Genomic DNA, 22,617 nt, shown 5'->3' on the forward strand with positions numbered 1-22,617 from the left:
TGACACATTTTCATGCGAGCCACCCTTGCCTTGTGGCATTCTTCAACGAAGATGACTGACAAAACATTACGGTCGAGCCAGATTTAAGTTATGACGTCATAATGAGTCAAGCTAAAAATGTCACTGGACCAGACAGGACTTACTTGCTACTCAATGTAATAAAGTAATGACTTTTCAAATAAGTTACCTTACACGTTATGTTGGCTGACAATTTGTTAGCTACGCTGTCCTACAGAACAGCTAGAATATAACCCCGCTAGATACAGAACAGCTAGAATACAACCCCGCTAGATACAGAACAGCTAGAATATAACCCCGCTAGATACAGAACAGCTAGAATATAACCCCGCTAGATACAGAACAGCTAGAATATAACCCCGCTAGATACAGAACAGCTAGAATATAACCCCACTAGATACAGAACAGCTAGAATATAACCCCACTAGATACAGAACAGCTAGAATATAACCCCGCTAGATACAGAACAGCTAGAATATAACCCCACTAGATACAGAACAGCTAGAATATAACCCCACTAGATACAGAACAGCTAGAATATAACCCCACTAGATACAGAACAGCTAGAATATAACCCCGCTAGATACAGAACAGCTAGAATATAACCCCACTAGATACAGAACAGCTAGAATATAACCCCACTAGATACAGAACAGCTAGAATACAACCCCACTAGATACAGAACAGCTAGAATATAACCCCCCTAGATACAGAACAGCTAGAATATAACCCCGCTAGATACAGAACAGCTAGAATACAACCCCGCTAGATACAGAACAGCTAGAATATAACCCCACTAGATACAGAACAGCTAGAATATAACCCCTCTAGATACAGAACAGCTAGAATACAACCCCGCTAGATACAGAACAGCTAGAATATAACCCCACTAGATACAGAACAGCTAGAATATAACCCCGCTAGATACAGAACAGCTAGAATATAACCCCACTAGATACAGAACAGTTTAAATATACAGTGTATTTAGACCCCTTGACTTCGCAAATTCAACAATGAGTGGTTTGGAAGGACTCCGTGACAGTGGCTAACTGAAATCATTGCAAAGCAATCACTAGCCTGCTATTCAGTGGAGTTGCTGTGTGATCCCAAATCTGGGATTAAATGATAAACATTCAACATTGGCCATGCTGTCAATGAAGCATGATTTGTGCCGTGCTCAAAACAACTGTTAACTCGGAACTGCAAAAATCTTGACTTCCGTGAGTTCAAGACAACTGGGAAGTAGGAAATAAACGTTTTGAACGGTTATCCAACTCAGAATTGTAAATCTGGCCTCTTTCTAGAGCTACGACCTGAAGATCAATGACGTCATCATGATTCAAGAATGTTTTTTTTCCGAGTTCCCAGTTGTTTTGAAAGCACCATAAATCCAGAGAATGCCCGACTTTGACAAAATTTGCCCACGAAGGACTGCCGCGCCACCCTTCTGTTCAAGTGAGCACAGCACAACAAGGGGAGTCCAAAAATGTCTTGTATACTGCTGCATAAATTATGTAATATGCCAGGGAGATATGTATACAGTAGCTAAGAAAGTAATACTAAGTGTATGTTATGTAGTAAGAAGTTAGTAGCCCAGAATTTGGTATATTTACCTCTTAATTTAGCCTACTGTTCTCACTTGGTGGCGCACATATAGCCTATAACCTGTTTTTGAGAAATGTAATCAAAATATTGTAAGAGCTTTCATTTTCTGCTTATATGCCCCCTTTATTTATCCTACGGTTCTGACTTGGTGTACAGAGAGAACACTAAGAACGGCCCATGTTCTGAATTCTGTTGCTGTACATTTCAAAAGGGCTAAACAAATAGTTATACTGAATACGTCTGTCCTAGCTCGCTCATTGTCTTAATCAAAATTACAGATGACCTCTTATCCGCTTGTCGTCACCTTATGCCATAGTTTGTACATCTCAGTTGTCAGTAGAAACCACATTTGTTTAAACAAGTCAGCCATATCAGCTATGTTTTTTTAAAGGGCAGTAAAATTAGGCTGAATTAACTGTTTCGCTGCCAGACAAGGCTCTGCTGATAACCAGGTGTAGCAGTGGTAAGGGTCCTTCTGTAGCACAGTTGGTAGAGCATGGTGCTTGTAACGCCAGGATAGTGGGTTCGATTCCCGGGACCACCCATACGTAGAATGTATGCACACATGACTGTAAGTCGCTTTGGATAAAAGCGTCTGCTAAATGGCATATATTATTATTATATTACTCCATGGTGTTGAAAAGAAAGCTCTGCTGTTGGGACAGCTTTATGGAGGCCCTAACAGTTTGTGGGCACCGTTTGTCACCGTTATAGTGCAATTCATGTGTTGTTGTGTGTTGTGTACTGGCTTTGCTGGCATGCATTTCCCCCACCAAGATGTACATGCTGAAATCATCACTGCTGCTTTGTATGAGTTAGCCTAAGCCTATCTATTGTATTAAAATGAACATTTTCACATTATTCAAACACTCAGAATTCGGAGCTTCACCTTAAGTAGCCTACCTCTCCTGTCGTAGTCGGGCGTGGGAGTTCAAGTGGGCCTAGTATGTGTGGTGTCATTGAAATAGAGTAGGCTGGCTATATGGGCGGAAGAATCACGTGCCAATTAACTTAACAAAATATATATAATAATATAATATAAGCGGTGGGTGGGTAAAATGACCTGGGAAGCCAAGGGAAGCCATATTACAACCTACACTGTATGTGTTGTGATAATTGCGTTGTTTGCTGTTCATTTATATGCCTTGTGACTGTGATATATAGGCCGATATAAGACAGTGGCAGAATAAATTCAACCACACCTTTGTTTTCATCACAAAACCGGATAGCAACCTCTGTCCAGTGAAGTCCACGACGCATGTTTATTTTATTTATTTAACCTTTTAGTAAGACAGTTACATGACCTACAGCTTGCTTAAGCAAGTTAATGTTTCTGACATTTCCGGACCACTAAATAACTATTGATTTAGAACCACAGACAGTTACCGCAATTCACAAAGAATACAGGAGCTTCCTCTATTTCTGCAATAGTAAACTTCAACATTTCAACATCATCAAATCACCTCTGCTTAGTCTAAAACAGTGACAACTAAAAGATAACAAAAACAATTTAGTCCAATCAACATCACCTAAATATGATGCGTCTGTCCATACTTCTGATTTATGTTTGTGCGTTCGTGCAAGTAGAAAACCCTGTTTACTCACCCAACATGTAGAGAAAGGCCAATGCCATCCTCCTCTCTCATGTTGACGAAACGGTCTCCCACTCTGTCATACAGTACACGCTTGTATTTGGTTGTTGTTCTAGGCTACCTAAATAAAATGCTTGCTCGCTAGCCTAACTTCCATTCATGGGTAACGTTAATTAGTTAACATTAGCCTTCTACATCTAGCTACATATTGAACTTCCGTCCTCTCAGGCCAGGGGCACAACAATGTATGAATTAATGGTTGGATCAGAATCACCGCTACAATCATTTGCCAGTACGGAGAATTAAGTCCAAATCCCTATCTCCATCCATGGCTAATTTAGGAAAGAGACGATTGTATCTATCGAGCTTAGCCACCAGAGAACAACAACAACGAGATGCAACAATTCAAGTCGTTTATGTGTAAGACTTATGCTCTCAAAGCCATTTGATAGGACCAATTAAATCTGATCTCCTCGGTTTAGCTCAACACTGATTGGCTAATTTGTATACTTGTTTTGTCAAGGATGGCCAAATGCTCGCTGGCTTCCCTTTCATTCAATGCTACTGGCGGCAAGAATATCCCACTCGTTTGGACTAGACATAGAGAGACAGAGGGTTGCTGTTTTCTCGCTGCTTTTCCTGTGAGATACATTCATTCAGCCTCTTGCGAATTGAAGGAAAATTATGAAACACAAAGAGACGAGAAAAATTAAATGTTTATATTTTTGGGGGGAGCCTGGTTTCCCTTGTCGTTCGTGAATAGACTTCACTCTAACTTAAATATGAAATTAACTTTAAATATTGTAATGAAACACCAGGGAGCAGGGCAGGACTCGAACCCTCGACCTTCGAGCCCGAGGTCCAGCGCGCTATCGACTGCAGCAAAAGCATATTCGTGCGGCAGAGCCGATTTCCGCGCTTATAAAGCCACGGTCGTTACACTACTCCCTCCTTTCAAAGAATGCGACCTCGCGCTGGCTTGTGACTCTACGTCTTACAGGAACGCGCTCACCAGCCAAGCACACGCACTGTCGTGGGTACAAGGTCCGATCACTTTTGACACCAGTGTAATGAAACTCTCGACCTCTCGACCTTCGAGCCCCGGCGCGCTATCGACTGTGCTGCAAAGGTATGCTCGTGGGGCAGTGTCGATTTCCGCGCTTATAAACCCAGGGTCGTTACAATATGATTAGACTAGTTTACTGCAGTGTCTGTAAATAAATATTTGTAATGAAAAGAAATGAAGGGCGCTCAACCAACGTGAGTCGAGCTGCAATCAAAAAATTAATCATCATGAAAAGGTCAATCACACCGACAGCGTCATCGTGCAAAATGTTACGCAGCATCATCTGGATATGTGTGCAACTACAATTCAACATTCACCTTTCTGCTACCGTTTCTGTCAAGCCGTCTACGCATACAGTTTGACTCATAAGTTTGATTAGGCTATTGCCTAGAAATACATATTGGTCACCCATAGTCTATTTCTCAGTTTGAAACTCCCAAAGGGTAGGCTATAACAAATAACTCAAGAGAAAGGGTAAGTCTCTCCAACTCTGCTGACTTCAAACTACATCTACCATATTGGCTGATGTAGCCCAGTATTAAATATATATAATATAATGGACCACGTGAGAATCTCTGGTAATTATACATATTTCTTAAGTTATTTGCGCATTTGATATCGTCTATAGGGCGCAAAATTGCTGGGACCATGGCTGGCAAGAGAGCTATGTCATATAACTAACGGGACTGCGGTTGGGTTTGGGACCAGCTCTTGCGGTAACGAGTGGGAGTCGCACAGAACACCTGCGGGCGTAGTGCAGTATGAAAATCTGCGCGTGGGAGTCGCACAGAACACCTGCGGGCGTGGTGCAGTATGAAAATCTGCGCGTGGGAGTCGCACAGAACACCTGCGGGCGGGTGGTGCAGTATGAAAATCTGCGCGTGGGAGTCGCACAGAACACCTGCGGGCGTGGTGCAGTATGAAAATCTGCGCGTGGGAGTCGCACAGAACACCTGCGGGCGTGGTGGAGTATGAAAATCTGCGCGTGGGAGCAGGATGAAGAAATCAGTCCAGTGCAGACCTCTACTGTGGATAACTGACAATGATGGGATTATTTCAAGGTAATTCTATTTTCATGTCACTGAGACAGACAGATGGTCAGGCTATCAGGTGGCTTTTGAAATGAATAAAGGACTCGTGTTTATGGAAAGCCATTATGGCTAAACTTGGATCACAGATGAAGACTTGAGGGCATTTTATATTTGTACTGAGACTTTTACTTGTGCCTTACTGTGCAGAGCAGGTACACATCGGTCAAGTACCTTGTAATGACTGTCATACTGAAGCTATAGTCAGCTTTCCATCGGTCAAGTACCTTGTAATGACTGTCATACTGAAGCTATAGTCAGCTTTCCATCGGTCAAGTACCTTGTAATGACTGTCATACTGAAGCTATAGTCAGCTTTCCATCGGTCAAGCACCTTGTAATGACTGTCATACTGAAGCTATAGTCAGCTTTCCAGTGAACAGAACTAACATTTCCCAATACAAAAGTCATTCAGAAACACTGTCCTTCTTCAGAAAAATAAACCTATTATCACCTAGTCAGATATTTTGGGTTCCACAACAACTCATCGAACTGTACAAACATTTTGTACACCAACTGGGTTCCCACACACGTCAGTCATTCTGAGAAGTAGAAGGCTGAGTACATGCAGTGCTAGATAGTTGGAGGATGCTGTTGGGTCGAGCCCTTACCGACATCCCCATCTGCTTCACAAATAGCTCCAGTAACTAAAGCGGAAGAGGCCTACTATGAGGAGGCTGAGTTTGAGCGTCGTGTGGAGGAAATGTGTTTCGGTTATAGTGACTTGACATTTCCTGGTTGCTTGACAGAAGGAGAGAGAGACGGAGCGAGTAAGCGACAGACGGACAGACAGACACTAGTGCTGATTAGGAGAGCGGGCTGGAGACAGACAGACACTGGTGCTGATTAGGAGCGATGTGCTACTTACTACTCTGAAGAGCTGAAGCACCCTGTGGGCCTGGTCTGGACCTACTGTTCTGACTCTGGACTCCCTGATAACCTAGGACCCAGGAGGGCTCACTGAGACTGGGTTCCTCTGAACCCCTTCTCCCTGCCCTCCCAGACACATGCAATGAGACATGGACTGGCCCACAAATGACAGTCAACTGGTAGGCTAATATTATAATTTAATTCTAGATTGATTACAGAAAATGTGAAGATATAAGATGTTCATCCACTCACATTGATGCGCTGCATCTTACTGTATGTTGGATTTCACATCTGTTGCGTTGCCTCTGCTGATTTCAAAAGACGTTTGCTGAAGTTCCACATTTGCCAGTAGTAGTGATCTTTAAACAGAGGGTTTCTGAAGTATGTTTTGGATTGTGCCTTGCAGCCATATTGGTGCTGCTGCCAGCAGTTGACAATGTAACTAACTTCCTCTATAGGGGCCTGTGGGCGTCTGTCAGGCTGCAAGCATCAACGAGGCATGGTTCATTACTAAACTAGCAGCAGTAGAAGTAGGCGTCTCATAGGGAAGTGCCTGACTAATTGTCAGGTCATGTGGTGTCACCTGATGTTGTTTGGGTGTAATGAGTCAGGTTGGGCCTTGTGGGAACTGTAGTCCCTCACTCCACACACCGCCTGATGTTGTTTGGGTGTAATGAGTCAGGTTGGGCCTTGTGGGAACTGTAGTCCCTCACTCCACACACCGCCTGATGTTGTTTGGGTGTAATGAGTCAGGTTGGGCCTTGTGGGAACTGTAGTCCCTCACTCCACACACCGCCTGATGTTGTTTGGGTGTAATGAGTCAGGTTGGGCCTTGTGGGAACTGTAGTTCATCACTCCACACACCGCCTGATGTTGTTTGGGTGAAATGAGTCAGGTTGGGCCTTGTGGGAACTGTAGTCCCTCACTCCACACACCGCCTGATGTTGTTTGGGTGTAATGAGTCAGGTTGGGCCTTGTGGGAACTGTAGTCCCTCACTCCACACACCGCCTGATGTTGTTCGGGTGTAATGAGTCAAGTTGGGCCTTGTGGGAACTGTAGTTCCTCACTCCACACACCGCCTGATGTTGTTAGGGTGTAATGAGTCAGGTTGGGCCTTGTGGGAACTGTAGTTCCTCACTCCACACACCGCCTGATGTTGTTAGGGTGTAATGAGTCAGGTTGGGCCTTGTGGGAACTGTAGTCCCTCACTCCACACACCGCCTGATGTTGTTTGGGTGTAATGAGTCAGGTTGGGCCTTGTGGGAACTGTAGTCCCTCACTCCACACACCGCCTGATGTTGTTTGGGTGAAAATGAGTCAGGTTGGGCCTTGTGAAGAACTTTGCGTCTCTCTAACGTCGGGCTCTGAGTGAAGAAGGCTTTAGTGACATCAATAGTAGATAGTACTCAGTCTCTCTGTGGTGCTCTGTTGTTTAGTGACATCAATAGTAGATAGTACTCAGTCTCTCTGTGATGCTCTAGTTGTTTAGTGACATCAATAGTAGATAGTACTCAGTCTCTGTGATGCTCTAGTTGTTTAGTGACATCAATAGTAGATAGTACTCAGTCTCTCTGTGATGCTCTAGTTGTTTAGTGACATCAATAGTAGATAGTACTCAGTCTCTCTGTGATGCTCTAGTTGTTTAGTGACATCAATAGTAGATAGTACTCAGTCTCTCTGTGATGCTCTAGTTGTTTAGTGACATCAATAGTAGATAGTACTCAGTCTCTGTGATGCTCTAGTTGTTTAGTGACATCAATAGTAGATAGTACTCAGTCTCTCTGTGATGCTCTAGTTGTTTAGTGACATCAATAGTAGATAGTACTCAGTCTCTCTGTGATGCTCTAGTTGTTTAGTGACATCAATAGTAGATAGTACTCAGTCTCTCTGTGGTGCTCTAGTTGTTTAGTGACATCAATAGTAGATAGTACTCAGTCTCTCTGTGATGCTCTAGTTGTTTAGTGACATCAATAGTAGATAGTACTCAGTCTCTCTGTGATGCTCTAGTTGTTTAGTGACATCAATAGTAGCCTGGGTTCCAGTCTGTTTCTGCTCGCTTGCCAACTCCTTGGCTTGACAAAGTGACAGAGCACAAACAATCTGGGACCAGGAGTAGGATGTGAGAGATGAGAAACAGATCTGGGACCAGGCTAGATGAGGCTATGTGAGAGATGAGAAACAGATCTGGGACCAGGCTAGATGAGGCTATGTGAGAGATGGGGAAACAGATCTGGGACCAGGCTAGATGAGGCTATGTGAGAGATGGGGAAACCGATCTGGGACCAGGCTAGATGAGGCTATGTGAGAGATGGGGAACAGATCTGGGACCAGGCTAGATGAGGCTATGTGAGAGATGGGAAACAGATCTGGGACCAGGCTAGATGAGGCTATGTGAGAGATGGGAAACGTAGTGTGACTTGATAGGAGAGTAGCAGGATATGATGAGGCAGATAAGATGCGATATTGACAGAACCTACAGAAGAACTCTGTATACATGTCCCTGTGTTATAGAACCTACAGTAGAACTCTGTATACATGTCCCTGTGTTATAGAACCTACAGTAGAACTCTGTGTACATGTCCCTGTAGAATACATGTGACCCTGTGTTATAGAACCTACAGTAGAACTCTGTATAAATGTCCCTGTGTTATAGAACCTACAGTAGAACTCTGTATACATGTCCCTGTGTTATAGAACCTACAGTAGAACTCTGTGTACATGTCCCTGTGTTATAGAACCTACAGTAGAACTCTGTGTACATGTCCCTGTGTTATAGAACCTACAGTAGAACTCTGTATAAATGTCCCTGTGTTATAGAACCTACAGTAGAACTCTGTATAAATGTCCCTGTGTTATAGAACCTACAGTAGAACTCTGTATAAATGTCCCTGTGTTATAGAACCTACAGTAGAACTACATGACCCTGTGTTATAGAACCTACAGTAGAACTCTGTATAAATGTCCCTGTGTTATAGAACCTACAGAACTCTGTATAAATGTCCCTGTGTTATAGAACCTACAGTAGAACTCTGTATACATGTCCCTGTGTTATAGAACCTACAGTAGAACTCTGTATACATGTCCCTGTGTTATAGAACCTACAGTAGAACTCTGTATACATGTCCCTGTGTTATAGAATACAGTAGAACATGTCCCTGTGTTATAGAACCTACAGTAGAACTCTGTATACATGTCCCTCTGTTATAGAACCTACAGTAGAACTCTGTATACATGTCCCTGTGTTATAGAACCTACAGTAGAACTCTGTGTACATGTCCCTGTGTTATAGAACCTACAGAAGAACTCTGTATACATGTCCCTGTGTTATAGAACCTACAGTAGAACTCTGTATACATGTCCCTGTGTTATAGAACCTACAGAAGAACTCTGTATACATGTCCCTGTGTTATAGAACCTACAGTAGAACTCTGTATACATGTCCCTGTGTTATAGAACCTACAGTAGAACTCTGTATACATGTCCCTGTGTTATAGAACCTACAGTAGAACTCTGTATACATGTCCCTGTGTTATAGAACCTACAGTAGAACTCTGTATACATGTCCCTGTGTTATAGAACCTACAGTAGAACTCTGTATACATGTCCCTGTGTTATAGAACCTACAGAAGAACTCTGTATACATGTCCCTGTGTTATAGAACCTACAGTAGAACTCTGTATAAATGTCCCTGTGTTATAGAACCTACAGTAGAACTCTGTATACATGTCCCTGTGTTATAGAACCTACAGAAGAACTCTGTATACATGTCCCTGTGTTATAGAACCTACAGTAGAACTCTGTATACATGTCCCTGTGTTATAGAACCTACAGTAGAACTCTGTGTACATGTCCCTGTGTTATAGAACCTACAGTAGAACTCTGTATACATGACCCTGTGTTATAGAACCTACAGTAGAACTCTGTATAAATGTCCCTGTGTTATAGAACCTACAGTAGAACTCTGTATACATGTCCCTGTGTTATAGAACCTACAGTAGAACTCTGTATACATGTCCCTGTGTTATAGAACCTACAGTAGAACTCTGTATACATGTCCATGTGTTATAGAACCTACAGAAGAACTCTGTATACATGTCCCTGTGTTATAGAACCTACAGTAGAACTCTGTATACATGTCCCTGTGTTATAGAACCTACAGTAGAACTCTGTATACATGTCCCTGTGTTATAGAACCTACAGTAGAACTCTGTATACATGTCCCTGTGTTATAGAACCTACAGTAGAACTCTGTATACATGTCCATGTGTTATAGAACCTACAGAAGAACTCTGTATACATGTCCCTGTGTTATAGAACCTACAGTAGAACTCTGTGTACATGTCCCTGTGTTATAGAACCTACAGTAGAACTCTGTATAAATGTCCCTGTGTTATAGAACCTACAGTAGAACTCTGTATACATGTCCCTGTGTTATAGAACCTACAGTAGAACTCTGTATAAATGTCCCTGTGTTATAGAACCTACAGTAGAACTCTGTATACATGACCCTGTGTTATAGAACCTACAGTAGAACTCTGTATAAATGTCCCTGTGTTATAGAACCTACAGTAGAACTCTGTATAAATGTCCCTGTGTTATAGAACCTACAGTAGAACTCTGTATACATGTCCCTGTGTTATAGAACCTACAGTAGAACTCTGTATACATGTCCCTGTGTTATAGAACCTACAGTAGAACTCTGTATACATGTCCCTGTGTTATAGAACCTACAGTAGAACTCTGTATACATGTCCCTGTGTTATAGAACCTACAGTAGAACTCTGTATACATGTCCCTGTGTTATAGAACCTACAGTAGAACTCTGTGTACATGTCCCTGTGTTATAGAACCTACAGTAGAACTCTGTATACATGTCCCTGTGTTATAGAACCTACAGTAGAACTCTGTATACATGTCCCTGTGTTATAGAACCTACAGTAGAACTCTGTATACATGTCCCTGTGTTATAGAACCTACAGTAGAACTCTGTATACATGTCCCTGTGTTATAGAACCTACAGTAGAACTCTGTATACATGTCCCTGTGTTATAGAACCTACAGTAGAACTCTGTATACATGTCCCTGTGTTATAGAACCTACAGTAGAACTCTGTATAAATGTCCCTGTGTTATAGAACCTACAGTAGAACTCTGTATACATGTCCCTGTGTTATAGAACCTACAGTAGAACTCTGTATACATGTCCCTGTGTTATAGAACCTACAGTAGAACTCTGTATAAATGTCCCTGTGTTATAGTTCAAGGCCGGTCACCCTTCCCTTTCCATTTAAAGCACAGTATTTAATGGAGTTAAGGATGGATAAGTTGATTGATGATGAAAGGAAGTCACATTCTTCGTGCATAAATCATGTACATCACTTAACCAATGTTTTATTTATTTGGCCTCTAAAGAATTGCGTAGCTTGTTACTTTCGTGGTGGTGTTTTTCAGCCATAGGCCTCTACTATTTAGAAAAAAGGCTTGCATACATTATCTCATATGCTCCTGAATGTGCCATCACTTTCGTAAGGTTGCTGTAACTTCCTGTTGCAAACACAAGAGACGTCAGCCCCCGCTGGTTGTTGTTTAGAGTCTGAGTGTAACACACTGCATAAGGACAACCTGTTCGCACGGTGATCAGAAAACATCAACCACAGGGTACAGTCCTTTAAACGGAATGTTAACGTGTACTGGTCCACGTGCACTGTGCCGTGTACTGGTCCACGTGCACTGTGCCGTGTACTGGTCCACGTGCACTGTGCTTTTCCCATGTTGTGTTTACTAGTTCTGCACGTGTGACTTCAGAATCAGAAAATGTTATTGCCATGCACAACAAATGTTGCCAGGGATTTCCCTTGGTGTTGTACCGAGAAGCATCAATCACATCAACCCAGATCAGACTTGTGCCAGTATGACTGGAGACTCATCCTCTGTCTCTCTTCCCCTCCTGCAGAAAGATGAGGGCTGCCTGCAGCAGTGGCTGGAGGCTTTTGTGGCTTCCTTTGAGAAGCTTGTTGATGTGCAGTCACTGGAGCCTCGCAGGTGAGTTGACTGATTGGCTCAAATGTATTTCCTTCGTCCCAAATTGCAATCTATTCCCGGTACTTCGTTTGAGCAGATCCTAGATCTGTAACAAGGGGAAACCTCAGGGCGCTGGTCACAGGGTATGGTGGAAAATAAGATACTTATTTTATTTAAATAATTATTTTCCACCATAATTTGCAAATAAATTCATAAAAAATCCTATAATGTGATTTTCTGGATTTATTTTCCTCATTTTGTCTCTCATAGTTGAAGTGTACCTATGATGAAAATTACAGGCCTCTCATCTTTTTAAGTGGGAGAACTTGCACAATTGGTGGCTGACTAAATACTTTTTTGCCCCACTGTAAGTAGTAAAACAGCACCATCCTCTCTCTCATCTCTTCTTCTTTTTCTTCCTCTCCCTTTCCTCTTCCCCTCTCCGCTCCTCTCCACCACCTATTCTCCTCTAACCACTCTCCTCTTCCTCTTCCCCTTCCTGCTCCCCTTCCTCTTCCCTCTTCCCGCTCCCCTTTCTCTTTCCTCTTCCCCTCTCCGCTCCTCTCCACCACCTATTCTCCCCTAACCACTCTCCTCTTCCCCTTCCCCTTCCTGCTCCCCTTCCTCTTCCCTCTTCCCGCTCCCCTTTCTCTTTCCTCTCCCCTCTCCTCCCTTTCTTCTCCCTCTTCCCTCTTCTCCCCTTCCTCTTCCCCTCCCTCTTTCCTACGTTCTCAGGCTGGAGAACTATATTGCGGAGGTTCCCCTTGTACCCAGGGACATACTGGTGTTCCTCAGTGACCAGCTATCACACAGTACCATTCACCTCTCTGGGGGCGACAGTAACAACAGCACCCTGCTCCTCTCTGGGGGCGACAGTAACAACAGCACCCTGCTCCTCTCTGGGGGCGACAGTAACAACAGCACTCTGCACCCCTCTGGGGGCGACAGTAACAACAGCACCCTGCACCCCTCTGGGGGCGACAGTAACAACAGCACCCTGCACCTCTCTGGGGGTGACAGTAACAACAGCACCCTGCACCTCTCTGGGGGCGACAGTAACAACAGCACCCTGCACCTCTCTGGGGGCGACAGTAACAACAGCACCCTGCACCTCTCTGGGGGCGACAGTAACAACAGCACCCTGCACCTCTCTGGGGGCGACAGTAACAACAGCACCCTGCACCTCTCTGGGGGCGACAGTAACAGCACCCAGCACCTCTGGGGGCGACAGTAACAACAGCACCTCTCTGGGGGCGACAGTAACAACAGCACCCTGCACCCCCTGCTGCTTATTAAGTTCTTCATTATCGTCTGCAGGTAGACCTTATATGTTCTATGACCCTCAGTTCACCCTTTGTTGAATGACTCTGCCCATCATTTCTACCCATGACTGATGCTAGATAACAAGAACAAATCTGCTAGAAGCTGATGCTAGAAAACATGAAAAGATCTGCTAAAAGCTCATGCCAGATAATGTGAAAAAAATATACTAGAAGCTGATGCTAGATAACAAGAAAAAATATGCTAGAAGCTGATGCTAGATAACAGTGAGATCAGAGAAAGATTGGTGACAATTTGATCTGAGTCTCTCTGTTCTTCAGGAATATGGAAAACATGGACCCAGAGAAGACCCCAGGCTTTGTCTTCGAGACCCTTAAACTGTTAAACTTCTGCTTGACTCAGGTAAGACACAACCCTAGATGAACCTTATACACACACACACACACACACACACACACACACACACACACACACACACACACACACACACACACACACACACACACACACACACACACACACACACACACACACACACACACACACACACACACACACACATTAGTTACACACATTACACACACACAAGTTACACATTAGTAATTTTCAACAATGGAGGATCTGCAAACTATACTATATCACTCATTCATACTCTAGATTAATATACTTTTACTTTTGAGCCAGAATGATAATATACTGTCTATTGAGCCAGAATGATAATATACTGTCTATTGAGCCAGAATGATAATATACTGTCTATTGAGCCAGAATGATAATATACTGTCTATTGAGCCAGAATGATAATATAATATATGCTATTTGAGCCTTTTAGAATGATAATATACATTCTATTGAGCCAGAATGATAATACCCTGGCGTCTATTGATGCTCACCAATGATAGGATATACTGTCTATTGAGCCAGAATGATAATATACTGTCTATTGAGCCAGAATGATAATATACTGTCTATTGAGCCAGAATGATAATATACTGTCTATTGAGCCAGAATGATAATATACTGTCTATTGAGCCAGAGAATGCATTGAGCCAGAATGATAAGAATACTATCCTATTGAGCCAGAATGATAACATTTTATCCACCAGAATGAAACAGAACTGGTTTGAGCCTGAGAATGCAGTGGAGATGTGAAGAATGACTATGGGTATAAATCCACATTACTGTGGGTTGTTCCACCTAAAAGAAACAGAACTGGTTTCCTGAGAATAGAGGAGTGGGTGTGTGGCTGACCTGTGGGTGTGTGGCTGACCTGTGGGTGTGTGGCTGACCTGTGGGTGTGTGGCTGACCTGTGGGTGTGTGGCTGACCTGTGGGTGTGTGGCTGACCTGTGGGTGTGTGGCTGACCTGTGGGTGTGTGGCTGACCTGTGGGTGTGTGGCTGACCTGTGGGTGTGTGGCTGACCTGTGGGTGTGTGGCTGACCTGTGGGTGTGTGGCTGACCTGTGTCTATATTGTCAGTATTGTTTGTAAGGTGAATGCACCAATTTGTAAGTCGCTCTGGATAAGAGCGTCTGCTAAATGACTTAAATGTAAAATGTAAATGTAAATGTTTGTGAAGAGTGTCATATATAGTAATGTGTATTTAGAAGTGAAGAGTGTCATAAATAGGAATGTGTATTTAGAAGTGAAGTGTCATAAATAGGAATGTTTATTTAGTTAAAGTGTGTAGCTGTGTTTGTTATTATTTGCTCTGAGATGTCTTTGTTTTAAAAGCCCTCTCAAGGTCAAGTAAATATGTGTGTGTGTGTGTGTGTTTCAGCTGAAGAAGCAGCCTGCGGATCAGTCGTCCCTCCAGACAGTGATTCAGTATGGCCTAATGCTGTTGGAGAGTCTCTTTGACCCTTATAATACATGGAGGAGACGCCTGACAGGGTGCGTCCGTGTGTACGTCCGTGTGTACGTCCGTGTGTACGTCCGTGTGTACGTCCGTGTGTACGTGCACGCCCTACCCATGTTTTGAAGCTGGGTGGAGACCGCCTGTGGGACTGTGTGTGTTTTGAAGCTGGGTGGAGACCGCCTGTTGGACTGTGTGTTTTGAAGCTGGGTGGAGACCGCCTGTTGGACTGTGTGTGTTTTGAAGCTGGGTGGAGACCGTCTGTTGGACTGTGTGTGTTTTGAAGCTGGGTGGAGACCGCCTGTTGGACTGTGTGTGTTTTGAAGCTGGGTGGAGACCGCCTGTGGGACTGTGTGTTTTGAAGCTGGGTGGAGACCGCCTGTGGGACTTTGTGTGTTTTGAAGCTGGGTGGAGACCGCCTGTTGGACTGTGTGTGTTTGAAGCTGGGTGGAGACCGCCTGTTGGACTGTGTGTGTTTTGAAGCTGGGTGGAGACCTGTTGGACTGTGTGTGTTTTGAAGCTGGGTGGAGACTGCCTGTTGGACTGTGTGTGTTTTGAAGCTGGGTGGAGACCGCCTGTTGGACTGTGTGTGTTTTGAAGCTGGGTGGAGACCGCCCATTGGACTGTGTGTGTTTTGAAGCTGGGTGGAGACTGCCTGTTGGACTGTGTGTGTTTTGAAGCTGGGTGGAGACCGCCCATTGGACTGTGTGTGTTTTGAAGCTGGGTGGAGACTGCCTGTTGGACTGTGTGTGTTTTGAAGCTGGGTGAAGACCACCCGTTGAACTGTGTGTGTTTTGAAGCTGGGTGGAGACTGCCTGTTGGACTGTGTGTGTTTTGAAGCTGGGTGGAGACCGCCTGTTGGACTGTGTGTGTTTTGAAGCTGGGTGGAGACCGCCCATTAGACTGTGTGTGTTTTGAAGCTGGGTGGAGACTGCCTGTTGGACTGTGTGTGTTTTGAAGCTGGGTGAAGACCACCCGTTGAACTGTGTGTGTTGTGAAGCTGGGTGGAGACCACCCGTTGAACTGTGTGTGTTTTGAAGCTGGGTGGAGACCACCCGTTGAACTGTGTGTGTTTTGAAGCTGGGTGGAGACCGCCCGTTGAACTGGGTGTGTTTTGAAGCTGGGTGGAGACCGCCCGTTGGACTGTGTGTGTCAGTATGTCTGTGTCTTTGTGTGTGTGGTGAAGGACCATGTCGAGGGCAGACTGTATAAACCCAACCTTATCTCTGCATGTTCATCTGTAGTGGATGATGGTGTTTCTGCAACAGCTCTTATCTCTGTCTCCTTAATGTGCATCCCAAATGGCAACCTACTCCCTATATAGTGCACTACTTTAGACCAGAGCCCTGTGGGGAACTACATGGGGAATAGGATGCTTTTTGGTACGGAGGCCAAGTCTGTAGGCCTGCTGTAAATATGTGTGTGTGTGTGTGTGTTTTTTTTAGGGAGGAGGTGAGCATGGTGGAGAGGAGCAAGTATAAGTTCTCCCCTCTCCCCTTACCAGAGGAGCTGCCTGCTCTATTCCATGGTGAGGCACCACACACCACACACACCACACTAATATACAGCTTTCCTTTAGGCTGCTCAAAATGTACTTTTCTCCCTTTGGAGAAACACAGTGGGCAAGAGTCCAGTCGATATGTTCTGTCTTGATCTAAAGTGAATGATGTTATTTTCTAATTAGCAGTGTTCTCTCACTGGGATCTTAGTTGATTAAACACTTCTGTTGCTAGTGTCCTTTGATTAGCAGGGTGCTAATCTGTAAACCATGTGGGAAACCTGTCTGTAGATTACAGGAAGCTCGACATGACTGTTAACACCATGCTATTGAGAGAGGGAAGTGGTTGAGCTGCATCCCAGTGGGCACTGTATTCCCTATATAGTGCAGTGCTTTTGACCAGAGCCCAGTGGGCACCTTATTCCCTAAATAGTGCAGTGCTTTTGACCAGAGCCCAGTGGGCTCAGCCTCTGGTGTGTATAATACTGCTAGCTGTTGTTGGACCTATTACTAAGGCTTATGGCATCTCCATTGTCTTGATACATAACCTTGCCTAACGAGGGCTCAACCCACATCCTGCTATTTCTCAATGCTGTCCCAGTGTGCCTTGGCTTTCCACATCTCTTTATGACATCACAGTGTACTGGCTGTGCATTCTCTCTTGTACAGTCATGGCCAAACGTTTTGAGAATGACACAAATATTCATTTCCACAAAGTTTGCTGCTTCAGTGTCTTTAGATGTTTTTGTCAGATGTTACTATGGAATACTGAAGTATAATTACAAGCTGTTAAAGGCTTTTATTGACAATTACATTAGTTGATGCAAAGAGTCAATATTTGCAGTGTTGACCCTTCTTTTTCAAGACTTCTGCAATCAGCCCTCACATGCTGTCAATTAACTTCTGTAGAATCAATGCTTGAAGTTTGTCAGAATTTGTGGGTTGTTTGTTTGTCCACCCGCCTCTTGAGGATTGACCACAAGTTCTCAATGGGATTAAGGTCTGGGTCCTTTTGTGGCAGGGCTGAAATGCAGTGGAAATCCTTTTTTTGGCATTCAGGTCATTTACATGGCAAAGAGGGACTTTTGCCATTAATTGCAATTCATCTGATCACTCTTCATAACATTCTGGAGTATATGCAAATTGCCATCATACAAACTGAGGCAGCAGGCTTTGTGAAAATGAATATTTGTGTCATTCTCAAAACTTTTGGCCACGACTGTACAATGTATTGCCATTAGCCTGGTCCCAGACCTGTTGTCTCCTTCTGTAGCCTGGTCCCAGGCCTGTTGGCTCCTTCTGTAGCCTGGTCCCAGGCCTGTTGGCTCCTTCTGTAGCCTGGTCCCAGGCCTGTTGTCTCCTTCTGTAGCCTGGTCTCAGATCTGTAAGTGTTCTTGTCATCTCCATTGCTCATTGTCAAGCCTAACCTTTTGGTATGACAGTGAGCGACAAGGAGTCGACATGATGGTACAGACTGATGCTCAGGCTAGATTACCATGTCATCAAAACACCAACCATCAATATGTGGTTCACAGACAGCCTGTCAAAACAACAATCATCAATGTGTCGTTGGTTCACAGACAGCCTGCAGGACAGCCAGCAGATCCCAGATGACCTCGCTCTCCGATTGGTCCATCTCCAAGGGGCTGTCATCAGTGGCAGCAAGGTAAAGCACTCCTACTGTACCTCTCTTCAGAATTGTGTGTGTGTGTGTTAACTCGTATGTACGGTATCTATGCATTCCAGAAGAACGGCCTGCTCTCCATCACCCTGCAGTCTGTGGAGAACCTTCTTTCTGTACTCCGAGCCTGGTGCCTCCGGACCTCCTCCAACCCCAAGGACCCCACGCTGCTACGGCTGACCCTGCAGTGCCTGACTGCAATGGTGCATACCCTCCACTCCAGTAGTCCTGCAGAGCGCCGGCTGGAGATCAGGACCGTGTTGGATGGCTACTTTCAGGTAGTAGCAACAGCAGTAGGAGGAGCAGTAGTAGTAGGAGTAGTAGTAGGAGTAGGAGGAGGAGCAGCAGCAGGGATAGTAGTAGTAGTAGTAGTAGTAGTAGTAGTAGTAGGAGCAGCAGCAGGGATAGTAGTAGGAGTAGTAGGAGTAACAGCAGTAGGAGGAGCAGCAGCAGGGATAGTAGTAGTAGTTGGAGTAGTAGTAGTAGTAACAGCTGTATGAGGAGCAGCAGCAGGGATAGTAGTAGTAGTAGTAGTAGTAGTAGTAGTAGTAGTAGTAGGAGTAACAGCAGTAGTACTAGGAGGAGTAGTAGTAGTAGTAGTAGTAGTAGTAGTAGTAGTAGTAGTAGTAGTAGTAGTAGTAGTAGTAGTAGTAGTAGTAGTAGTAGTAGTAGTAGTAGGAGGAGCAGCAGCAGCAGCAGGGATAGTAGTAGGAGGAGGAGCAGCAGCAGGGATAGTAGTAGTAGTAGTAGGAGTAGTAGGAGTAGTAGTAGTAGTAACAGCTGTATGAGGAGCAGCAGCAGGGATAGTAGTAGTAGTAGTAGTAGTAGTAGTAGTAGTAGTAGTAGGAGCAGCAGCAGGGATAGTAGTAGGAGTAGTAGGAGTAACAGCAGTAGGAGGAGCAGCAGCAGGGATAGTAGTAGTAGTAGGAGTAGTAGTAGTAGTAGTAACAGCTGTATGAGGAGCAGCAGCAGGGATAGTAGTAGTAGTAGTAGTAGTAGGAGTAACAGCAGTAGTACTAGGAGGAGTAGTAGTAGTAGTAGTAGTAGTAGTAGTAGTAGTAGTAGTAGTAGTAGTAGTAGGAGGAGCAGCAGGGATAGTAGTAGTAGTAGGAGTAACAGCAGTAGGAGAAGTAGTAGTAGTAGTAGGAGTAACAGCTGTATGAGGAGCAGCAGCAGGGATAGTAGTAGTAGTAGTAGTAGTAGGAGGAGTAACAGCTGTATGAGGAGCAGCAGCAGGGATAATAGTAGTAGTAGTAGTAGTAGTAGTAGTGGTATCAGCAGTGGCTGTAGTAGTGGTATCAGCAGTGGCTGTAGTAGTGGTATCAGCAGTGGCTGTAGTAGTGGTATCAGCAGTGGCTGTAGTAGTGGTATCAGCAGTGGCTGTAGTAGTGGTATCAGCAGTGGCTGTAGTAGCAGCAGCAGTGGCTGTAGTAGCAGCAGTGGATGTAGTAGCAGCAGCAGTGGCTGTAGCAGCAGCGGTGGCTGTAGCAGCAGCAGTGGATGTAGTAGTAGCAGCAGTGGCTGTAGTAGCAGCAGCAGTGGCTGTAGCAGCAGCGGTGGCTGTAGTAGCAGCAGTGGCTGTAGCAGCGGTGGCTGTAGTGGCAGCAGCGGTGGCGGTGGCTGTAGCAGCAGCAGCAGCAGCAGCAGCAGTGGCTGTAGCAGCAGCAGCAGTGGCTGTAGCAGCAGTGGCTGTAGCAGCAGTAGCAGTGGCTGTAGCAGCAGCAGCAGTGGCTGTAGCAGCAGTGGCTGTAGCAGCAGTGGCTGTAGCAGCAGTAGCAGTGGCTGTAGCAGCAGTAGCAGTGGCTGTAGTAGCAGCAGTGGCTGTAGTAGCAGCAGTGGCTGTAGTAGCAGCAGTGGCTGTAGCAGCAGCAGCAGTGGCTGTAGCAGCAGCGGTGGCTGTAGTAGTAGCAGCAGTGGCTGTAGTAGCAGCAGCAGTGGCTGTAGTAGCAGCAGTGGCTGTAGTAGCAGCAGTAGTGGCTGTAGCAGCAGCAGTGGCTGTAGCAGCAGTGGCAGTGGCAGTAGCAGCAGTGGCTGTAGCAGCAGTGGCAGCAGTAGCAGTGGCTGTAGTAGCAGCAGTGGCTGTAGTAGCAGCAGTGGCTGTAGTAGCCAGCAGTGGCTGTAGTAGCAGCAGTAGTGGCTGTAGTAGCAGTGGCTGTAGTAGCAGCAGTGGCTGTAGTAGCAGCAGTGGCTGTAGTAGCAGCAGCAGCAGTGGCTGTAGTAGCAGCAGCAGCAGTGGCTGTAGTAGCAGCAGCAGCAGTGGCTGTAGTAGCAGCAGTGGCTGTAGTAGCAGCAGCAGCAGTGGCTGTAGTAGCAGCAGTAGTGGCTGTAGTAGCAGTGGCTGTAGTAGCAGCAGCAGTGGCTGTAGTAGCAGCAGCAGTGGCTGTAGTAGCAGCAGCAGTGGCTGTAGCAGCAGCAGCAGTGGCTGTAGCAGCAGCAGCAGTGGCTGTAGTAGTAGCAGCAGCAGTGGCTGTAGCAGCAGTAGCAGTGGCTGTAGTAGTAGCAGCAGTGGCTGTAGTAGCAGTAAAAGCGGCTGTAGTAGCAGCAGCAGTGGCTGTAGTAGCAGCAGCAGTGGCTGTAGTAGCAGCAGCAGTGGCTGTAGTAGCAGCAGCAGTGGCTGTAGTAGCAGCAGCAGTGGCTGTAGTAGCAGCAGTGGCTGTAGTAGCAGTAAAAGCGGCTGTAGTAGCAGCAGTGGCTGTAGTAGCAGCAGTGGCTGTAGTAGTAGCAGCAGTGGCTGTAGTAGCAGCAGCAGTGGCTGTAGTAGCAGCAGCAGTGGCTGTAGTAGCAGCAGCAGTGGCTGTAGTAGTAGCAGCAGCAATGGCTGTAGTATTAGCAGCAGCAGTGGCTGTAGTAGTAGCAGCAGTGGCTGTAGTAGTAGCAGCAGTGGCTGTAGTAGTAGCAGCAGTGGCTGTAGTAGCAGCAGCAGTGGCTGTAGTAGCAGCAGCAGTGGCTGTAGCAGCAGCAGCAGTGGCTGTAGTAGTAGCAGCAGTGGCTGTAGTAGTAGCAGCAGTGGCTGTAGTAGTAGCAGCAGTGGCTGTAGTAGTAGCAGCAGTGGCTGTAGTAGTAGCAGCAGCAATGGCTGTAGTAGTAGCAGCAGCAATGGCTGTAGTATTAGCAGCAGCAGTGGCTGTAGTAGTAGCAGCAGTGGCTGTAGTAGTAGCAGCAGCAGTGGCTGTAGTAGTAGCAGCAGTGGCTGTAGTAGCAGCAGCAGTGGCTGTAGCAGCAGCAGTGGCTGTAGTAGCAGCAGCAGTGGCTGTAGTAGTAGCAGCAGTGGCTGTAGTAGTAGCAGCAGTGGCTGTAGTAGTAGCAGCAGTGGCTGTAGTAGTAGCAGCAGCAGTGGCTGTAGTAGCAGCAGCAGTGGCTGTAGCAGCAGCAGCAGTGGCTGTAGCAGCAGCAGCAGTGGCTGTAGTAGCAGCAGCAGTGGCTGTAGTAGCAGCAGCAGTGGCTGTAGCAGCAGCAGTAGTGGCTGTAGTAGCAGTAGTAGCAGCAGTAGCAGTGGCTGTAGTAGCAGCAGTAGCAGTGGCTGTAGTAGCAGCAGTGGCTGTAGTAGCAGCAGCAGTGGCTGTAGTAGCAGCAGTGGCTGTAGTAGCAGCAGTAGCAGTGGCTGTAGTAGCAGCAGTGGCTGTAGTAGCAGCAGTAGCAGTGGCTGTAGTAGCAGCAGTAGCAGTGGCTGTAGCAGCAGCAGCAGCAGTGGCTGTAGCAGCAGTAGCAGTGGCTGTAGTATTAGCAGCAGCAGTGGCTGTAGCAGCAGTAGCAGTGGCTGTAGTATTAGCAGCAGCAGTGGCTGTAGCAGCAGTAGCAGTGGCTGTAGTAGTAGCAGCAGCAGTGGCTGTAGCAGCAGTAGCAGTGGCTGTAGTATTAGCAGTAGCAGTGGCTGTAGTATTAGCAGCAGCAGTGGCTGTAGTATTAGCAGCAGCAGTGGCTGTAGCAGCAGTAGCAGTGGCTGTAGTATTAGCAGCAGCAGTGGCTGTAGCAGCAGTAGCAGTGGCTGTAGTATTAGCAGCAGCAGTGGCTGTAGCAGCAGTAGCAGTGGCTGTAGTATTAGCA

The 22,617-nt window shown here is 45.7% G+C and overlaps 2 protein-coding genes across 2 annotated transcripts in view; both read left to right on the forward strand.

Moving 5' to 3' along the window:
* LOC124019590 (type I inositol polyphosphate 5-phosphatase 12-like) overlaps positions 1 to 13,493 on the forward strand; it is a 34,686-nt gene extending 21,193 nt beyond the window's left edge. Inside the window, exons 2-3 of the mRNA XM_046334977.1 lie at positions 12,192 to 12,280; positions 12,995 to 13,493. Of these exons, the coding sequence (XP_046190933.1) occupies positions 12,192 to 12,280; positions 12,995 to 13,493 (588 nt within the window). The remainder of the gene's footprint in view (positions 1 to 12,191; positions 12,281 to 12,994) is intronic.
* An 11-nt stretch (positions 13,494 to 13,504) lies between these two features.
* LOC124019591 (neurobeachin-like protein 2) overlaps positions 13,505 to 22,617 on the forward strand; it is a 38,987-nt gene continuing 29,874 nt past the window's right edge. Inside the window, exons 1-6 of the mRNA XM_046334978.1 lie at positions 13,505 to 13,576; positions 13,861 to 13,942; positions 15,320 to 15,432; positions 16,840 to 16,922; positions 18,473 to 18,558; positions 18,639 to 18,851. Coding sequence (XP_046190934.1) covers positions 13,865 to 13,942; positions 15,320 to 15,432; positions 16,840 to 16,922; positions 18,473 to 18,558; positions 18,639 to 18,851 — 573 coding nt within the window. The 5' untranslated portion in view covers positions 13,505 to 13,576; positions 13,861 to 13,864. The remainder of the gene's footprint in view (positions 13,577 to 13,860; positions 13,943 to 15,319; positions 15,433 to 16,839; positions 16,923 to 18,472; positions 18,559 to 18,638; positions 18,852 to 22,617) is intronic.

Source organism: Oncorhynchus gorbuscha, unplaced genomic scaffold (genome assembly GCF_021184085.1).
Source record: "Oncorhynchus gorbuscha isolate QuinsamMale2020 ecotype Even-year unplaced genomic scaffold, OgorEven_v1.0 Un_scaffold_634, whole genome shotgun sequence".
NCBI classification, from domain to species: domain Eukaryota; kingdom Metazoa; phylum Chordata; class Actinopteri; order Salmoniformes; family Salmonidae; genus Oncorhynchus; species Oncorhynchus gorbuscha.